The sequence below is a fragment of the Pseudorasbora parva genome, chromosome 6, assembly GCF_024679245.1.
Source record: "Pseudorasbora parva isolate DD20220531a chromosome 6, ASM2467924v1, whole genome shotgun sequence".
Classification (NCBI taxonomy): domain Eukaryota; kingdom Metazoa; phylum Chordata; class Actinopteri; order Cypriniformes; family Gobionidae; genus Pseudorasbora; species Pseudorasbora parva.
The window spans coordinates 30,316,500-30,338,957 of record NC_090177.1 but is presented as its reverse complement, the minus strand read 5'-3'; the positions used below and the strand labels follow the sequence as shown (position 1 = coordinate 30,338,957).

The following is a 22,458-nucleotide window of genomic DNA, read 5'->3' as shown; positions in this document are numbered from 1 at the left end:
CAAGGCGAGGCCACGTGACGGACCGACGCCTTGCGCTGCAGCGGTCAGCGAGTGCAAGTGTGCGATAACAGCAGCAGCGGCTCTGTCTGGAGCTCACACTGTACATTACAGAAGCCCCCTCCTCTGGAAGACGGTGTTTCTCCCATTATGGGCGACAAGAAAAGCCCATCCAGGTATAGAAACATCCCATTTGCTCAGTTTTTTCATAAAGCATTTCGCGCGTTTGTGTACATTGAAGAATAGCCGCGTATTGCGGTTGAAGTCTACTTATTTTTCCTGGTCGGATTTAACGGAAAAAAACGCAGCCATGGCGGATACGGAGCCTTGCCTGACTCCCGGTATCTAGCTTTTAGACAAAGGGAATTTAGGAAACGCCTCCTCTCTTCTATTTTCTTCGCCTTTTTTCAACAGATAATGACCGTTTGTCCTTTAGGCATGCAAAATCGTCAAATTTTAAATGTTATTGTGTGATTGTAAACGACAGGCGTCTTCTACCACAGCACGTAGAATTAAGTGCATATGATGACACTTGCACTAATTAGGGTGCAGCGTGCTATTTAAATACCCTAACCATTTCCTCCTTAAATCTTGCAGGCCAAAAAGACAAGCCAAGCCCTCTGCAGACAACGGATTTTGGGACTGTAGCGTCTGCACCTTCAAAAACAGTGCAGAGGCATTCAAATGCAGTATATGTGATGTGCGGAAAGGTACATCTACAAGGTAACGTGACACTGCAGCTTATAAGAGGGAGTTATGCATTCACAGCCATCATAAACACATTGCACATGCATGCAGTGAGGATGTCAAAATTGATGTTGTTACTTGTTGATGTGGATTGTGTCTTTATCCTTGCTGACGTCATCTGATTCCTGTAGAATTTCAATGACACTCTAGGACAGGCGGCAAGATCCGGCTGGTGTGGAAGCATCCTGGTCTGTGCGCAGGGCCCTATTATTTGATCCTAAGGGAAATGGGGAAAAAATGGCATTAAAAATCTGATTTTGTTAGTGCGACGTTGTTGTTTTTATAATGCACGCTGAGCTGTTTATTCAATACTGTGCAAAATATGAAACGCGCTGCTGTTTTTTGCAGCTTGATGTATTGCTGTTGTCATTAATCATACTGGTGACGTTATGTGCTAGAATTTAGGGTGCGATTGGCGCCTATGGCATGCATCCAAGCTGTAGGAAAAGGGTCTGTCTTGGAAATTAAAATACCAGCTATATAGGCCCATGGTGAAGAAGAATGCATTTTAAAATTGGAGTTGATAATCCGTATGCACGTAATTGTTTTGCAAAAGCAAAGCACAGATGGTAGTGTATAATTATGTTAGCTTTATAGTTTCAGATGTCCCAATAGTGGATAATGAGATACAGTGGGGATATTTCTGACACAATTTCTAGGTCACTAATCAAATAAGCAAGTCTGTGGCGATGAGCATGTGAACTGCGCTGTACAAAATATCAGATGCTTCCACTGAAACATTAGGTTCTTCCTTCTGGAACATTTTAAAAAAGATGGACACTTTTTTTAAATTCAAATTTTATGCTGCCACTCTAATGAAAAATATTGTATTAGATTGTGAAAAATGTAGTGGTCTCAGATGTTTAAATGCTGATGCATTAGCAAAGTGTTTCAAAAATGTTTTTTAAAGGATTGCTCTTTACATTTACCGATCATCAAAGGAACACTTCATTACCTCGATGTTTTCAGCGCTATATAGTGGGATGAATGTGGCTAATGCACTCTGGCTCTACCTCAGGTGTTTATATCTCTGCTGAAGTGAGAGTCTTTTCATGTATTGTGTACGGTGTGAAGTACGCAGGCATCTCCTCGCGGCATAAATTGCATGCTTGGATGATGTTCTTCTAGCTTTGTTGAAGAAATGGGATCAGTCCGTGCTCTCTTGTAGAGAGGCTGTTTGATAATGCCGTTCTGCTTACTTGAGTGAGTGCCATCTACACCAGAGTAGTAACAGCTGAGGGAATCAGGGTACAACTAAATTTCCCTGTTGATAGCCGATTATTCAGAATGAAATCTGCAGATACCGATAGTTTAATTTTGTTAAGGAAAAATCTCTCCCATCTAATGCTGTAAATTATACAGGGAACCCTCTCAAGTGGTGCATTACTATAATATTTAAGGTTAAAATGAACAACAGAGGCCAAAATCAAAATGTTATATTCAACTGCTATATAATATAAATAGAAATGTTTGTTTACAACTCAGTTGCTAATCAGATACAAGTATCAAACATGCGTGGATAATTATGGCCACGATATGTAATTTTTAGAGGTCATATCTAGAGGTCGCTTATTCAAAACAAAGACGTAGCTTGATGGCGCCTTGATTTCGCAGAGCTTTTCTTATGCCGGACTCGGCCGCTTCTGCTTCTTCTGGTCATGCGTATGTGGGGTAACGCTAGCCTAGAAATCTAGACGCACCCTAGCGGCAGCAAATCTAATCTGCCCGCGAGTGTCGTCTAGCAACTCTCAATACCCTTCTAAACTGTATTCGCCTAACTCTTGCCGGGCCAATCACATTGTGTATAGAGTCAGTGGGCAGGGCCATAATGATGACGGACGAGTTGCGTTTGCGTGCTTCTAGTAAACACAGAAACTGGCGAACGGCGGTCATTCGAATCAGCTTTGACCGCGACTCTGGAAGACTTGGAGTTAAGCTTTTCTCTGAGAAGGCACTGAAGTCATTCTTAAAAAGGGAAGTTGTGTTCGGAGTTTTGCTGACCGGATACGTCGAATGTTTATTCTAACAACGAGCTCCGCTTCACCTTCGTTGCTCTGGTTGGTTGTAGCGCTATCCTATCGCGTGCAGAGGGAGTTTGAAAGACAACCGTTTATCCCGCCCCTCGGATTGAGCCCTGTCAATGGTGAGTTTCCAGACCAAACATCTTGATGTGGGTCTGGCTTGTCAGGCTAGGGTAGCGCAGCACTGTTTTATCATATTGGATACAGTATTTGATTGTGTTGGAAGTTATGTTATAATGCTTCCTCTGTGCGTTCGCTCGACGACTGCTATGAGACGCTGGTTGTACACTGCCCTCCCCTGTGAAAGCCTTCCTTCCCTTCCCCAATGTACAGATAAAAACACATCTGTACACATACATATTCAAATGTGCTTGCCTATAGGCTGAACATGTAATGCTTGTGCACATGCCGTCGCCATTTTCACAGATTGGCCTTTTTGGGGGTTTGTGACGCCAGGATAAGGATCGTATCGTTTCAAACCCATTTCATGGTTTGCGTTCTCGGGCCACCAAATGCTGTTGCCGTGCGGATGAGGTCCGCAACGCATTGGGGTTTCTGTTTCAATTGAGGATGGTGTTGATTAAATGGCACCAAATTAAATAACTAACTGTACTTTACTTAAGTAGAATAAATAGTGCATACTTGTTACTTTAACTTCCTTACATTTTGCAGAAATTATTATACTTTCTACTCCACTACATTTCTACTAGGTTTTGTTACGTTTTCTGATCAGTTTCAGGGCTCAATTAAGGCTTGTCCGGATAATAAGTCTAATGAACTGACGGTTGCGCAGTTGAGGCTCACGCAGGCTCTCGAGGAGAAATGGAAACAGATCAGCCCCGCATACACAAAGAAACTCAGTAACAAAGTGCAGTAAAAATTCTAAATGTGATGGTTTTTATATTTTAAAACGGTTAAAAAAAATCTCACATGACACGACCAAGAGTGTTGTTTTCCTGAAAACCATCACAACAGAAAATGTGACACTGATTTCATATGATCTTTCCATAAACCAGGGGTCGGCAAGTATATTTGGCCACAGGCTCCAAAAAAATTTGCCACTAGATGGCGGACCAGAATATAGTCAAGGGATAAGTAAATAAATAAAAATAACTCAAAACATAAAAGAGGATTTGAATAAGCCCATTATTGGCATGTTTGATTGCTCTTAACCATGTTTTATTATTTCCACTTTCCATATTGTGAATTATAAATGTATGTTAATTAGCTTGTTACTCATGGAACCTATTGTAATACTTATTTGACGTCACGTAGCATACTTTAACGCTCAGAATTATTCCTTGGCATCCTCACATAGTAAACTGCATTTTTTTTTTTTTTGCAGTCGTTTGCGTTTTGGAGGTAGGCTAAACGATTATTAGGCTACATCGACTGCAGAGTGAGGTTAACATTTAACACTTTCAAAGAGTCTAAAGAGGAAAGTTAACAGCGAAAACAGGGCATACAAAGAAGAATGGGAAGACATCTGTGAGTTCATCCTACCTGGTTTTGTGAATGCACAACCAAGCTGGTGTGTCTAATCTGCAACGAAGTTGTCACAAAGAATCAGACGGCACCACGAGAAGAAGCATGGCACCTTTTTTGCTGGTTCTTGTCAATATTTTTTGATAAAAAGGAAGCTGAATTTGAGTTGTTATTGTTCACATGTTGGTGCTGACGCCCCGCGATGTAAACAACCGTTTCAATATTTCACTGTTCGGTTTATCATCATACCACACATTGCATGACGGCTCTTTTAGAGGCGCGTCTAGCGATCTATTCCACAGACTCTTGAATGTCTTTTAGAACTTTTCAAATTGAAAGCTCTCAATATATCCCAAAATAAAACATTGCTGCTAAAACATTGCTGTATTTAAAAAAAAAAAAAAAAGGCAAAATCACTAAAGACAAAATTATTGAATGTTGATATAAATTCGCACTGCCCGCTCTGAGCGGGGCTCGAACTCAGGTCTTTTCTGCACGGGAGTCTGGCGCTCTAACGATGAGGCTAAATGCGACCGTTTTATATAGCATCAAATAACTAACTAAAACTAAATTTATTTAAAGAACGAACACTTGATAATAACTAAGCATCGTGATAATAACTTCCTACAGAAGTTTAGTTATGTTAATGTTTAGGATGCTGCAGCAAAGAGACTATTTTTATTTGGATTTATTTAGCAAAATGAAATAATGAGATTGAGGGATTGAGAGAATGTGCTGTTAGTAGGAAGTTAAATCTGGAACAGGTAATATAATTAGAGCATCATAGAGTTGCCAATCAATGACATGAACTGACAGTGTATTAACTCAGATCAATGTATATTTACTGTGATTCTCCCTTAAAGGGATTATGCCCCTTTTTACAAGATGTAATATAAATCTGGTGTCCCCAGAATGTTTCATCTCAAAAGCAAAAACACACTGTTTTTATGTGTGTCCCTTTAAATGCAAATAAGGTGCTACTTTCCACCCCCCTTCTAAAAGAGGGCGTATCCTTTACACAAATTTCATATACTCCGTCAACAACTGACAAATCTCACTCAGCCAAAATGTCAGATATATCCAGTTGTGGAGCATAGCCTTGTATGTTTGAACTGAAGTTGGACACAGATGAGAGACTCAGGAGGAGGTTGCAACATTTCGACTGCACCTGGACGTTTCTGAATCATTAGTAAATACATTTATGCAGAGGTGGAAAGAGTAACAAAATATTCTACTCAAGTAAAAGTACTTTTACTTCAATGAAATTTTACTTAAGTACAAGTAAAATTACTGGTCTAAAAATTTACTCAAGTAAAAAGTAGCTCATTTAAAATGAGTAGAAGTTACTTAGTTACTTTATATCAATTATTTAATAAATAAACTGTACCTATTATTAAATGATGGTTATCACTAGTTAAAATGCTAAATGAATGAAGATGATTGGTCTTTTTTTGGGGAGGGGGGGGGGGGTCGAACAAATGCTTTATTATAACAAACTTAAAACCGTTTGTTTTGTTTATTAAAATTTCAATAAATCATTTCTAATAAACTAAATTCAATAAATGATTATGAATTAGATTAACAACTTATTTTGATCTTTAATTCATTAAAATGTTTAAGAATAATAGAGCCCTGTATGTAGCCTAGTAGACGGAGCAGCTCATTCACAGAGACAGAACAAGCAGATCATATATTCATATATAGCAATATTTTGTGCTTTAATATTCACAGACCATGTCACGATGTGATTTATTCTAGGCCTACAGCTCTACTTTCGAGTTTTTCGTTCATCCAGTTTGCGTGTATTACGTGAATTCTACGTTATAATGTAAAGTTAATGTTCATGACTGGATACCGGGATTCCCTCTGCGTCACAGAAATCAGTCGGCCTTAAGTTATAAACATACCTTTATTTGCACGGAGCGATGTGTTCCCGAACATGTGCTATGTGTTTCTTCATTTGCATCCACATTTTGTGCAAATTTGATATCCTCGAGGACAACTCCATGGTATTTTTTTCTATATCCAAAATATTTCCATACTAGCCAGGGGTTAACAATGGCGTTTTGCTTTCACCTGGGTCTGCGTCACTGACATCTGTCTTGTTCGTCTCCATCTGATATTTGCGCGTTTGTTCTCTCACGCGCGCCGCGCCCTCTATTAAATCGTTTCGGGAACACTTTTTTTTTTTCCTCCCCTCTTTGCATTAATGATTTATTTTTACTCAGTAACGGATGTGGTTTAAAATGTAGTGAAGTACAATACTTCAAACAAACTTATGTAAAAGTAAAATTACAGATTTTTAAAACTACTTAAAAAAATAGAAGCACACAGAAAAATTACTCAATTACAGTAACGCGAGTAAATGTAATTCGCTACTTTCCACCTCTGCATTTATGTAACGTTAGTTGTTGTGGAGTTAGGTTAATTCAGCTCAGCAACTAGCATGTATCACTTAGATGGTGAGCATTTTCGGGATAAAACTAACGACATGGCTCTAGTCTGTTTGAATACAGTCAGCAATTATGGTAGCTTTAGCCATTTTAGCCACACTGAAAGCTCATTCAGAAAGGAAATTTGCAAACATTAAAACATGTGAAGTTATGTTGGTTTTGACCCATCTTTCAGAAACAACTTTTTCGCAAATCCAGCGTTGTACTGACCCTCGTTGGTAAAGCAGTTATGCATAAAATGATTTGCTTTAAAAATGAAATTCAACCACAGTGGTTCAGATTCAGGGAGTCTATGGAGACTTTTATGTTCTTTAGTACATCCAAAAAAGAACATTTGTAATGTTTTTTGGTGCAGACATTGTAATACTCTAGCTGGCTGATACAGTGAATTAACAGAAATGGCGGTGAAGTTTTTTTGAAGTGAAGTTTTTATAATAGGTCCTCTTTAACTGAAAATCACTTTTTTTGTTGTTGTTGTTTGTTTCCATAACACACCACTCAGTCATACCCTTAAAGCAAACTTGGTTGCCTAGAATTGATCTCTCAATGCTTTCTGAGACATGATACTCCATGTGTTGGAATTATTGATAGGATAATATATCAGCCATGAATTGCCATTTTGAGAGTGTCTGCATTAGCCATATATCTGCAAAAAGCATTTCATTTTACCGAAAAGTAGTTGCTCACCCTAGCTCGCTCCCATCAGTTCTTATATAATGACAGCCTTTAAAGGGATACTTCACCGCTTTCATATTAAACTATGTTTTTCCCTTAACTAAAACAAGTTGACACATGCCTCTTTCATCTCAGTGCGTTCACTTAATCTCTTTGACGCGCGGTGACAATCTGATAGCATTTAGCTTAGCCCACTAAGCCCAGTTCATTCACTATGGTACCAAACAGAGATCAAGTTAGAAGCAACCAAACAACTCTACATTTCCCCTATTTAAATACAGTGTGTGATGAGGTGTGATGAGACGTCATGCTCGGACAGATTCCCCTGGAACTCGTGCTTCTTTGGGTGCGGAGCCGCACGCAAAGTTACAAAATTTGCCGTGCACACCGCCAAGCAAAACGGGGTCTCGCACACTCCGTGTTGACGTCATTTTTGCCGCACGCACCCTCGTGCTCGTGTGGACGCGTTGAGTAAACGAGGCTTAAAGCTAAACTGACACTGGCAGTTTGATAAATGCAAGTTAATTCTTCAGTTCAATCTTTGTGTGCTAAAAAGGCACAAGTTCCTGTAGAGATAGCAATACACCATCTCCTTTTTTTCCCACGTAAATAAAAAGCATGTCATCAATGTCTTCACTCTCGCTGTATCAAAAGCCCCGTTTCCACCAAAATTACCCGGAACAATTTGTACCAGGAACTTTTTTACAGGAACTTTTCTCCCCCCCAGACCTGCAGCTGTCTGCGTTTCGACCGCGATAAAGTTCCGAGAAGATTAGGCAAATTAGTCTGGTGATGTAGGACTGCACGCGACTGTTCCTCCAAGCCAGTGACGGACAAGGGCTGTCACTTTTCGATATGCATGCGAAGATGACGTGAAATATCCGTAATCGAACTATAAATAAACTATCCGGTTTTTAAAGTGCCATGTAGCGCAATTGTTTTTACTGTCGGTGCGTTTACATGGAGCACTGTAATCAGTATAAAAGTCCAATCTGAAAGAAAATGCTCCATATAAACACCTCAATCGTAATAAAAATGCCCAAACTGAATGAAATTGTAATCGTTTTGAGATGGGTGGATAAACCTTTTCATGAATCGATCAAACGAAACATTTCACCATGTAAATGACCTGACCGGATTACTTTTGAGTGTGCGTCCTTATGTGATGCACACAGCGCGCGCCTTCACCACTGAAGAGCACACGTCGCGCTCATGCACCAAGCATGACAAGAGAGGAAAATACATTTTTCTGAGGGATAAACTTTTTATTTCATAAGAAGTTATGAAGATAATGTTGGCATAATGACACTGTCCCTAAGCCTTTGTAAGCAAACAATCATTAACTACTTCAACTGCGCCTGACATTAGAATTGATTTTTTCTGAGATGATTATTACACTTTACAATAAATGAATAGCTTTTATAAAACCGTAAAGTCCTGGTGGCCGTTGAGAGTTGCTATGGCATCCGTAAACACATTCCAGCTGCTGGAGAGGACGGCGTTGTAGATAATTGAATATATTCGAATGCATTGCTTGATATTTGAATTCCGTTCGAATTAGATTTTTTTTAAAAATGACAGCCCTAACGGACAGTAATCATTTTTGTGTGTACCGATTGAAAGATTTAGTGGACCGTTTACATGAGACGTTATCTAAACCGATCTGGTGTTTACATGTGATGACTTTCAATCGCAATCATTTTGTCACAAGCAGTTTGTCTGCCACATCAAAAATGTCGCCGCTGTTTTCTCCAGCAGCTGGAGTGTGTTAACTGAAGCCATATCAACTCTTAACGGCCACCAGGACTAATACAGTATTATATTATAAGCTATTTAATTGTTTAAATAATCATCTGAGAAAAAAAAAAAAATTCTGTCAGGCGCAGTTAAAGTAAAAACTGCCTGGGGCAATATACGCTGTGTCATTAATGCTCCAACATTATCTTCATAACTTACGAAATAAAAAGTTAACCCCTCAGAAAAATTAACTTTCCTCTCTTGTCAACATGAGCGCGGCGTGTAAGACTGATTATTACTGAACGTAGACCGAACCTCGCAAAAGACTTTTAAAAATGCCGAGTTGAAATAAAATGCTGCGTCAGCTCAACCAATCAGCATGTTCAGCGCCCAAGTCCCGCCCTCGAAAGTTCCTGAACTTTGAAAAAGTACTACCTCGCGAGCAGGGCCGTTTGGAGGGGTAAATATTTACCCGGAACTTCATTAAGACCCTGGTTCCTGCGGTCTAAACACACGAAGTACCACCCAAAGTTTCTGGTTCCTGGGTAAAGTTCCTGTGGTGGAAACGGGGCTAAAATCTCACCTAGCTTTCCTCAGAGATGGTCAAGTTCAGTTTGTACATGATTACATGATATAGCAAATTTTTTTTATATTGTATCCTAGATTGTGGATAATTAAGTTAGATATGCTGAATTAAATTTCTGGAGTGTTAACGATTAAAAGAAAAAAACAACAACAAGAACTGTACAGAACCGAAAACCGTGATACAAACCGAACCGTGGGTTTTGTGAACCGTGCCAGGTAATATACACCTAACACACATCCGTTGCAGTTTTCATCTATTTTATTTATTGTTTTTGGTATTTATTCAAGTGCATTATTGTAAACAGACTGACAATCTATTGCTTTCATTTATTTATTGTTAATTTTTTGTGGATATTTAAAATGTTTCCGTTTTCAGTGTTAAATAGTCTTTAGAAATAAAAGATCATTGATCTTTAAAAAGGTGTAACTGCATTATTATGCCATTATCATTATTTTAGATAAAAAATGGTCTCAGAACGACAATATTATCACTTATCGCAATAATTTCTTGGCCAATTTATCGTCCAGCAAAATTTGTTATCGTGACAGGCCTATGCACACGATCGTTTTCTGGGCCTGGTGTCTATAAAAGCTTTTCTTTGACTAAAAGAGAATTTTTCAGTTCTGAAACTTACAGGATAATCTTATATTACCATGACCTTTTATATATCAAAAGCTCAAAGGAAAGTTGATTTCTTAATTCATCAACCCTTTAACAATACACATTTTCAAATATTTAAACTTATTATTATTATTATTATTATTATTATTATTATTATTATTATTATTATTAATACACTACAGCTGACAAGTTCAAGGTTGGTAAGATTTTTTTAATTTTTTTGAAAGCAGTCAAAAATGTGCATTTTTTTGATAAAAAAGTAATATTGTAAAAAATGTATTTTCTATTTAAATACATTTTAAAATTGAATTTATTTCTCTGATGCAAAGCTGAGTTTTCAACAGTCTTCAGTGTCACATCATTCTAATATGATTTGATGCTCAACAAACATTTCTTAATATTATAAATGTTAAAAACAGTTTTGCTGCTTCATATTTTAGTAGAAACCAACGACGAATGCAGGTAAAATGGGACATGTAAGGTTTTGTATTTTAGATTTCTTCATTTTTCTCTGTGTATGTTTTTAAAATGGTGTTGTGTGATGGTCGTCTGACATGTATTAAAAGGCCAGGCATAAATTAGCAGAAATGGTCCCACTTTACCCTGTTCTGCTCTCTATACATTGGCATCTATATTGGCAAAGTACTTGATTTCTGGTAACATCTTTTCCAGAAAACCTAGGATAAACTCTCAACTCGTGGCACAGCAGGTTGCTCAACAGTGCGCCGCCCCACCCCCAGCCAAGAAAGAAAGAAGAGAAAGGACAGACAGACACCTGCCTGACGACGACCACTTCGACATGGACAATTCTGACTCAGATAGACTCAGCAGTCTCCACCCTGACTCCGACCATCCCGAGAGATTAAGTCTGGACGGTAGTCAGCAGGAACGTGGACTTTCTCATAAGGATCGGAGACAGGAACGTGGACTGGACAAACCACAAACGCTCGATACAGACAGGGGTCCCGAGCGAGCAGGACTGACCCCCAACTTGCTGCAGCCACAGCTGCCACAGCTGCAACAGCAACAGCAGCAGCAGCAGCAGCAGCACAACAGAACAGACAGAGAGCACACAGACAAAGCAATGCTGGAAAAACTTCAGCCTCACAGAGAGCACATGGATAAAGATCATCCGCACCCGGCAAGCCCTGGGATGCAGCCGGCAGAGAGAATGGGTGCAGAGAGAGAGGAACTCAAAAAAGGAAAAATAGAGAGAGCCATGATGGAGAAACACAAAGAGAGACATAAAAGCCTCACGCCCAGTAAAAAACCCACTGCCAAGAAGATGAAGTGAGTGTTATGCAACCATGCTCTGCAAATAGTCTTTTATGGTCTTGGTTTGATCCAATAAGATATTGGTATCTGGGCTGTCAAAGTTAACACACACATGCAACTAATTCATGATGTCAATTTCTTTGAAATCTGTTGACACATGTTGCCAGTTTTACATTATAGGGTGCAACAGTCGGGTTCCAGAAGTAAAAATCCCATTCAGTTCGAATTGATTTTTGATGGTAACTTATAAACCATTAAAGGCACAATGACTACAGTGAGCTACACATTTGTCAACCGAGGGTATATTTGTTGGAAGCCATCAGCCTGCATTATTTCAACTTATTTTTAAATAATAATGTTTAAAGGTAGGGTAGGCAATTTCAGAGGCTAGCAATCGCAAGCTTTGGAAACAAGATCCCTTCAGAGTGTCTTGAAAGCCACACCTCCTCTACAACACATGAACGCGCACAATTTCACACTGGGTAGAATGTCATGGGTTGCTATCTTGTAATTATGGTCAAGACATGGTGGGAACAGCATAGGCTTAAATGCAATAATTCACTTCAGAGTGAATGCAATGATTGGATGAGAAGTTTTGCTCCTGAGCCTTACATAGAAGATATATGTACATTTTTTTTTATATTTAGACCGCTTCCAATATTTACTGCTATCAGGATTTGAAGATAGTTTTAACCAGAATAGCAAAGTGTCTATGAAAAGAAAAAGAAAAATTGCCTACCCTTCCTTTAACAGGGGGATTCCTGGTGAAAAACTACATTACCCATGATTCTGCAGAGAATCTCCACCAATCATATAAATAAAACAAGCAAACGGTGCCAAAAAACCCACCACTTCAGCGCCCGCCCACTCCCATCAGAGTCCCTTTAAAGGGTACATAACGCACACAGTTTCTGCCAATTTCATGTTAATCTTGAGTATAGAGTGTTGTATCAGATTTATAAAAGACAAATACGCTTTCTGAAAACAGCTGAGCTTGTGCAAACGTGCAGTGAGTGGAGCTAAAGACTCACAAACACACACACTCACACAATACATCATGGCATTATCCCTGGATAAATTTCGATTCTTTATACGTTAGTGTTGTTTACATTATAGGCACTTACCAAAATTGATTGGCAACAAAAGAAACATTCGATGCAGTTTCACTCACCGCCTGCAGTTTCGACTCAGGAACAAACAAACACACTTGCAGAACTCTGTTGCTGCTCCGAGAAAACAAACTGCATCCACTGTTTCCTTAACGCTCGGTTATTTGGGAAGCTGAACAAGTGACTTCTTTAGTGACGTTGTTTTTGTGGTCTAAATTCAAAATGACAGCGCTGTCGACGGCTTCCCTAACCCAAGAAGCTCGTTGATGTGTGTGCTCTTGCTCTCTTGGCTTATGTATGCACACGCTCATCAAGTGCCCATACAAGGAGTTCCGTACTCTAAAAAAACTTTCTGAAACTTGTTTTGAATATATTTGTTTGTGTATTTGGCACAGAAATATTCCTTCAACTTTCAGCTCGTTTTTTTGAATATTTGGCCATGTTTAGCATGTCAGAATAAATTAAATAGCATTAGATTCTCTCTCTCTCCCCCCCACCCCCTTAAGACATAAGTCATTTTATGCAGCCTCCTTTGAAATGCCTCTCGGGCATGCAAGTCAATCTCCTATCTCTTTGAAAGGGGAAACATCAAATTCTCCTAAACTCTTTGCCAGCTTACAATTAAATTTCATATTTGAAATCACCAATGAAATCTACAACAACTGTCCCATAAATTTTGATTCTAAAATGCATTTTTCAGCCTGGACAAAGCTAATAGGCATGCGCAGTCCCAAATGCACGTCTGAGAAGACTAACTGTTTTATAGCAACCAGAGCTTCTAACGGCAGCTGTAGTGACACGATGACTTTACTAATCAACGATTGGCTCTTTCATATTCTCTGATTCGCCATATTGGGTGTTGCACTTTCTCCCATTTATATGTGATGGAGTGCACTGTCTTCTTACATAGAGTCTTTCTTCCATGAAGCACCACGGATAATGTAATCAAATCTCTCTAATATTTCACTACTTAAATGCTCAAATTAAAAGAAAATAATTTTTAATTTGTCATTTGCAGTGCCTGTCAAGTATGGTTTTGTTCCAAGAAAGAGCACTACAGATGCATTATTTGCTTTGAGAATGTTAATGGAGAAGAGAGGGTCAGAAAGAGCTGCATTGTGTCTTTTGTAGATTTTGAGAAAGCATATCACAGAGTGCCAAGAGAGGAGCTGTGGTATTGTATGAGGAGGTCTGGAGTGGCGGAGAAGTATGTTAGAGTGGTACAGGATATGTATGAGAGCAGTAGGACAGTGGTAAGGTGTGTCGTAGGTGAGACAGTGGACTTCACGGTGAAGGTGGGACTGCATCAAGGATCGGCTCTGAGCCCCTTCTTGTTTGCGGTGGTGATGGACGGGCTGACAGATGAGGTCAGACAGGAATCTCCATGGACTATGATGTTTGTGGATGACATTTCGATCTGTAGTGAGAGCAGGGAGCCGGTGGAGGAAAGTCTAGAGAGGTGGAGGTTTGCTCTGGAGAGGAGAGGAATGAAGACTAGTCGCAGCAAGACAGAATACATCTGTGTGAATGAGAGGGAATCAAGTGGAACAGTGAGGTTACAGGGAGAAGAGGTAAAGAAGGTGCAGGATTTTAAGTACTTTGGGTCAACAGTCCAGAGCAGTGTGGAAAAGAGGTGAAGAAGCGTGTGCAGGCAGGTTGGAATGGGTTGAGAAAAGTGTCAGGTCTGTTGTGTGATAAAAGTGTACCAGCAAGAATGAAAGGAAAGGTGTACAGAACAGTAGTGAGACCAGCGATGTTGTATGGTTTGGAGACAGTTGCACTGAGGAAAAGACAGGAGGAAGAGCTAGAGGTAGCAGAGCTGAAGATGTTGAGGTTCTCTTTGGGAGTGACGAGGATGGATAGGATCAGGAATGGGTACATCAGAGGGACAGCACATGTGAGATGTTTTGGAGACAGAGAGAGGCCAGGTTGAAATGGTTTGGACATGTTCAGAGGAGGGAGAGTGAATATATCAGTAAAAGGATGCTGAGGTTAGAGCTGCCAGGCAGGAGGTCAAGAGGAAGACCAAAGAGGAGGTGGTGGATGTAGATGAGGAGGTGGATGTAGTGTACATTATGGATGCAGTGAAGGAGGACATGAATATAGTCGGTCTGAGAGAAGAGGATACAGAGGATAGAACTAGATGGAGTCAGATCATTCGCTGTGGCGACCCCTGAAGGGAACAGCTGAAGGAAAAAGAAGATTTGCAGTGCCTGTCAAGTCAAGCCACTTTTATTTATATAGCTCTTTATACAATACAGATTGTTTCAAAGCAGCTTTACAGTGATGACAGGAAAATGGCTTAATAATGCAAACGGAGTGTAAGCAGCTCTAAAAGAAAATGGTGTCATTTGATTGTTCCGTTGTAAAGTTCATCAATTATTAAATTAATTGAATCTATAAAGCAGCTCTGGAGAAAACAACAATGTATTCATCCAGCTCAGTTCAGTTCTCATCCCATAGTGTCAATGCAGTCAAATCAATAATATTGTTGAATATTAAGTGTCCTCATCTAAGCAAGCCAGAGGTGGCAAGGAACCCAAACTACATCAGGTGACAGAATGGAGAAAAAAAACCTTGGGAGAAACCAGGCTCAGTCAGGGGCCCAGTTCTCCTCTGGTTTTCAGTTATTTCCTTCATTAAAACTGTTAAAGGATTAGTAAAAAATTCTGTCATTATTTACTCACCCTCATGTCGTTCCAAACCCGTAAGATCTTTGTTCATGTTCGGAACACGAATTAAGATATTTTTAATTAAATCCAAGAGCTCTCTGACCTCTTTATAGACAGCAACACAACAGCCACTTAAAAGGCCCAGAAAGGTTGTAAAGACATCGTTAAAATGGTCCACGTGTCTACAGTGGTTCAACCTTAATGTTAATATTATGAAGCAATAAGAATGCTTTTTCTCGTCTGTGCTAGCTCCTACGCTGTTGACGTAGTAAATATAGTGCATCGGTTTTGATGCACTTAGTCAGAATGCCCGGCTTGCTATTGGCCGAAGCATGCGGGTGATGCTGGCCAATGGTGAGTCATAGAACTTGGAAGTGCTGCACTGGTTGCAAAACCTCAACAGTGTAGGAAACTGGCACAGACGAAAAGAGATCGTTGAATAAAGCCATTATTTTTGTTTGTTTTTTGCACACAAAAAGTAGCTTCATAACATTAAGGTTGAAGCACTGTAGTCACATGGACTATTTTAACGATGTCTTTACTACCTTTCTGGGCTTTGAAAGTGGTTGTTGGGTTGCTGTCTATGTGGGGTCAGAAAGCTCTCAGATTTGATCAGAAATATGTTAGTTTGTGTTCTGTAGATAAACGAAGGTCTTACAGGTTTTGAACGACATGAGGGGGAGTAATTAATGACAGAATTTTCATTTTTGGGTGAACTAACCCTTTAAGTATATTTTCTTTTTTCAAATACTTTTTTGCTTGCAAATCTAAATTTGTAATGTTGTGATTCACCTCGTTGCTAGTTGGTTTGGTTCATGGCTTATAACTTTAAAAAATAAAATCCACATGGGAAAAACAATGCTTCCGGAACCAAGGCCGCTGCAAAAGTAGGCGGACGCTGTTGCACTCTATAACAGTTTGATTCTGTTTTGTCTTCTTTCTATTCAGGGCTGCTTGAAACAGGAGCAGTACAAGTATTGTACAAAAATATTTATTTTTTGGACACTTGACTTAATTGTTACTGAACTGGTGATATTTCATGTGCTAAGCTTTAAATGAGACGAGCACCCATTTGTATGATGTCCTTCATTTGTTAGTCGCTTTGAATGAAAGCATCTGCTAAATGAATAAATGTTAATGTTAATGAAAACACTAGTAGAGTACTGCAGGCCAGCTACAAAAAAAACTATTTACACTTGAAAGATTAAGTCGATAGAGTGGGGAAAATTGAATAGTAATTGTTTGTTACTAATGGCGTATTGTAAAATTACAGGCCCAAACTCATTCAGAAAGGTCCAGCTGGGGAAAGCAATGGCATGAAGGCTGGCAAGTCTGTCACGAAGAATAACAAATCTATAATTTCACGGTAAGTTCAAAATTGATTTTTTCTTAAAGTGGACATGAAATGGTATGAGTGGATCTATTCAACAACCAATGTATAGAATCAAATTCCCCACCCCCACACCTCCCTATATTTTTATTCGATAATCCGTTACACTTTAATGTACATCACAATATGTAATAAAAAAAAAAAGTCTTACTTCCATTACACAGTGACTTTAAGGCAGGCTTATACCTGCATTAGAGGATTCTTGATTCCTATAGACTTCGCACTCAATTTAAACTATTACTGCTTTGAGTTATTAAGGGGAAATCCATTGAGTGGCTAATAGTCTTTTCCGGTGCATAATCCATGGGCTTTTATTTTGCATGCAATGTAGAGAGCTAAAATTGGAACATAATATATGCAGAATACTCTTATTAAGAGAGAGAGTAAATTAATGATTGGTTACTAAAGCATTTTCTTTTGCATGATGCTGCAGTAGACTTAGCTGAAACTCAGATAAGACTCGGGATGATGTACTGCATCCCCTACTAAAACAATAAAAAAATGACTTGTCACACCTTTAAACGTTGCTTACTTGCTTCATATTTAAATGGATAGTTCACCCGAAAATGAAAAATCTGTCATTAATTATGTCTTTACAAACCCATAACATTTTCATTCATCTTCAACACAAAATGGAAATATCTTTCATGAAACCTGAGATTTGTCAAACCATTGTCCATTCCAAAGAACTCTTGAAAGAATCCATACAAATTGAGCAGTTTAATTCAAGTCTTCTGAATAGACACGATCAATAAACATTCATCAATGAATATAGAGCACATCAAAAATTGTAAATGTAAGCTCATACGCACTTGCTTGATGTGAGAGAACCAACCTCATGGGTTGTCGCGGCTCAAGCAAGCATTTTTGAGCTTACATTTACACATTTTTGTTTATATGTGTATGAAAGCCTAAATCTGTTCATATAAAACGATCGTTTTTCTTTGATTCATATGTAGTTTTTGTACTTCATGAACTTTCAATGGAGGGACAGAAATCTCTGATTTTATTAAAATATGTTCATCTGTGTTTCGAAAACGAATAAAAGCCTTTGGAACCTGCATTATTTTAGTTTCACCTATATACTTAACTTATAAACTTGTTTTTCTAAATATATATATATATATAGTTTCTATTTTTTCCTTTTTAAATATCTATTGTTTATATACATTTTTATTTCAGTTTTTTTTTTAAATTAAACTAAACAAAAAATGATGCCTGAAATAAAATAAATGGATCTTTTTTTCATACTGTATATATTGTTTTCTTTTATTTCACTTAAAGGCACAATATGTAATGTTTCAGCATTAAAAATATAAAAGATCACTATATCTATGTTATATATTTTTTAAAGTTGTGTGTTTACATTATCCCGACAGTTCCAATTAACTTCTAAATCCAGAGAAATTAATATTTTAATTCGAAGACACGGACCGTGTCTATTTCCGTTATGTCGCCAGTCTTTCACGTCATATCCACGTTTGCGTCTTGCTTCCTGCGGAACTCGGCGGAACCGCCAAACTCAAAGAGGAACACTGACAGACAGTATAAGGGGAACCCCCGTATAAAAAAGTCTGTATGATAATGGATCATGACTACTCTTTGCCTGTACGTTTTGCCAGCTCAACAAAGCGCAAACGTAAGGGTGAAAAAAATGACCCCAGAAGATTTTGGGACAGTAGAAGAAGCAAGAGACGTGTAAACCTTGGAGAAGCCTTTGAAAGATGGCGAAATCTTCGTGACAAGCTCGGACTGCAGAGAGATGCTGATCTCGATTGCGTTTTAATAAACAGGTCATTTAAGTAACCATTCAGCTAACATAATAATCATATAATCATAACATGCTGTATGTTTGCATATTGCATAGCGATCTTGACCACATTGAGACGCGTTTAGCTGAATACGTAATGTTATACATTTTGTATCGGCTTTTCAAACAGGCGGATTCTCTGTTTTTGGAGACTGAAAGAGCTATTTTTTTAAAAACTGATTCAAAAGTATTTCTATCCGTATATTTGGTGACACGATGATGTCATGTGTAAAACGCAGATGGACTAGCTATTATTGGTTTTATATGTAGCTGGAGAAAGTAACGTTAGCTTCATAAGGTAATATGCCACTATCTTGGTCAATTAATATAAGGTGACCGTCACTTTTATCATATGTTAATACTAGCTACATATAATATTGATTTAATAATGATCTACTTATTCATATATCTCTGAGTTCCAAAATAAATGTTTATTAGAATGATTGATGAACGTGGGGAGCGACACAGCGCGTGTTCCAATGAACAACGTATTGCAGGTGCTGGTTCTCTCATTTACTGTTTTATGTTGGTAATGATAAACTAAATTGAAATTTATTTCCTTATTGAACAGTTGATATACAGAATGTTCGACAATCGCGGATGCCATGTCAATATATCTATAATTTGAGTAACTCAAATTATGATGCGCGGTTAATATGTCAACATAGCCTACCAACTTATAGGTATGTTGACATAGCGACCGCCCGCACAACATTCTGTCTCGCACATTATCTAACGTTACTGATAAGTTTGTTAAGTAACGGTAGCTCGCTGCTATTTCATTAGATTGACATTACATAAAGTGAAAAGCCGTAACTAAACTTAACAATAATAGAGATGTAATATAACAATCAATTACCTTGTCAGTGAACATGTTTTCTGCTGGAGATGCCAGATTCGCTGGTTGACTGGCAATAATGACAACAACTCCCATGAGCCCACGCACTTTCCCGACGTCACCAAAGTACGTCAGTTGTTATTATTTTGAATGAGTGACCCCTAGTGGCCAAAAGTTGCATACTGCACGTTTAACATTTATTTCAAGTAATGTAAATGTTTTTTTATTGTTTTAATTTTATTTTGGAAAGTTACTCTAAAAACACTGTAAAAAAATTGTTGACTCAACCAAAAAATATAAGATGTAAGCCTTAAAATTAAGCAAATAAACTTTGCATAATTGAAAAAAATAAGTTATGTGGAATTGTCAAGTTCAACTTCAATTATGCATGAAGTTTATTACTTAATAATTTATGGCAACTGGTTTCCTCACCTTTTTTTTTTTTAAGTTAAGTGAACTGATCACTTTTTACAGTGCTACTAATTAATTACATCTTTAAGTCATTCCATTTTTATGTTAAATCTACTGTTGTTTATATAGAATTTTTCTGTAGTCTATGGCATATTTAATGCAATAACATCAGAAGTAACTATAATTAAATTACAGGGAAATTAAGAGTAATGCCTTACTTTACTTTTACAAGGGGAAAGTAATTACATTACAGTAATTAATTATTTAGTAATCCATTACACCCAACACTGATGATAATAACCCTGTTTGAAACAACATGAGGTTGAGTAAATGAGGACCGAATTGATTTTTCTTTGCGCAATGAATAATTTATACTTGTGTAATTCTTTTTGCTCTGTTTCTCTGTTGCACTTCAGACCTAAACTGAAGAACATAGACCGGAGCTCGGCTCAGCAGCTCGCTATAACAGTGGGCAATGTGACTGTCATCATCACAGACTTTAAGGAGAAGACTCGCTCCTCCTCCACCTCCTCCTCCACGGTCACCTCCAGTGCTGGCTCTGAGCAGCAGCACCTGAGCTCCAGCTCGGAGAGCACGGACAAGGGGTCGTCCCGCGCCTCCACGCCCAGAAGAGACCATTCCTCTGGGCATAATGAGACCCTGTGAAGGGGAAGAGATCGCGATCTCACTGGACGAGGCCTGGAGCTCCTACACTCGTAACTGTACATGGAAGAGGGATCTTTCCAACCCATTCAGACAATGTCCATCTTGACACGCCGGCAGAAATGTACCTGTCGAAACCCCTCGTGGAGCACCCTGTAGATTGATGTGTTGATGTTCACGTGAGTCACTGTCACGCCGAGACCCACTGTATATTCTGTGCCCTACTCCTACCAGATATAATCCATGTTTGTGCACCACGGAAATCAGCGCTCCCAAGTTTGCATTATTATTGTTCATTGTCATTAAATCGTGCAGACGGCTGTTTTGACTTTGTGTTTAGAACGTAGAATCGTTTATGCTAAATGTACAGTACGTGCGCTCATTTCTCCATAGACAGCTCCGAGTCAACGATGTGTTGCTGCAGCTGTTTGTAGAACGCCAGTTCTCGACAATAAGATCACGCTTGACCACCGTGTACTGGGAGATTTGTTCCCTTATTATTTCATATGACAAACTCTTGTGTGTTTACATGGTGGAAACACAAACTGTGATTATGTGAGTTTACAGTATTATAAATGCAAGGCCAACTTTGAAATCCATAAGGTGTACCATGTAGACATGTTTTGTGGTTCACAAGATGATAAGAGAGTATTTAGAATATTGTTCTTTATCTTTCTCTGTTTTTAGACTTTAAACCTTTGAATATTTCTTGTAAAATTATATCGAGATTCACAGGACTGTCTCTTATTCAGCTTCATGGCAAGGAAACTCAGAAAGTGTGAGGGGAGAAACATGAAATATGAAGCAGCTTGTCTATTTGTGAGATTTCATACAGTATATTTACGGTTTACCAAGATCTCTACTGAAAATTGATCACTGATTAATACTCCCAATATAGCGTTGTGTTGTAATAATTTGCTTCTTCTCGCCCATAAGGACGTTTTGCACAGGTTTTACACACTCATTCTAACCTTTGTTAAAAATCTAGAAGCTTATGAAGCTAATAAAAACCTTCTGAAACTAATTAAGGTCTCCAAAAATGTTGGGCATTTTGATGTGGTCATTTACATTTTCCACAAGCAGTTATATTCTTGTATAGTAACCAATGTTTTCTGTGCTAAAGTCAGCATGAAATGGAAATTTACCTTGATCTATTTTCTAAATGGTTATTGTTCTTATTGTGAACGATTTATCTGTGCATATGTTTTATATACATATATATATATATATATATATATATATATATATATATATATATATATATATATATATATATATATATATATATATATATATATATATATATAATATGAAACTAGTCCTGTGGTGTTTTTTTTTTTTTTTTTTTTTTTGGACCTCCTAATTTTTAATCAAAATGTCATAACTGTACCTTCTGGTGAAATGACAGACTTCTCTCTGGTGCCTTATGCAGGACTTCTCTACTCGTTTAGAGAATGCCTTCACTTTTTAGAGCAAAGGTCACATCTCAACATCCAATCAACAACTGATCCACAGAACCAAGTCCCCAACCCCTTCTTTCCCTGATAATGTGTGTCACAATATGGAAAGAAATGTCTGTTGCTACTTGCATTTAATTTAATTCCATTTCTTTAAGATGGTTGAACATAATCATACAAGCTTTCACATGTTCATTAAGTAATTGTTTGTTGAAATGTTGATGTCATAGAGCTCTATACTTATCCAATGTTGCTTGCTTCTGATGCATACAAAATACTAAAATGTATAGCTTTACTTAATAATATATCCTTTACTCCAGATAAATTGACTTAATTCCCCTAAATTAAATATACTTAATGATCATTTGTTTAAATATTGATGTTTTGCCCTTTATTCATGAAAAAAACCCTCCATCTTCAGCAAACCTGCACAGCTTGATTTAGAAAAGTAAGACGTATTCCTCTCTTGTTGTTTAATAAATGACTGGAACAACAGTGAATTGAAATCCCA

General features: G+C 38.1%; 1 protein-coding gene across 1 annotated transcript; it reads left to right on the top strand.

Annotated features, from left to right (window-relative positions):
• The first annotated feature begins 16 nt into the window (after positions 1–16).
• On the top strand, positions 17–21,514 carry rybpa (RING1 and YY1 binding protein a). The gene is made up of 5 exons (XM_067446679.1): positions 17–173; positions 595–720; positions 10,995–11,612; positions 16,652–16,744; positions 20,244–21,514. The coding sequence occupies exons 1-5, from the start codon at positions 148–150 to the stop codon at positions 20,491–20,493; spliced, it is 1,113 nt and encodes a 370-aa protein (XP_067302780.1). The 5' UTR covers positions 17–147; the 3' UTR covers positions 20,494–21,514.
• The last annotated feature ends 944 nt before the right edge of the window (positions 21,515–22,458 follow it).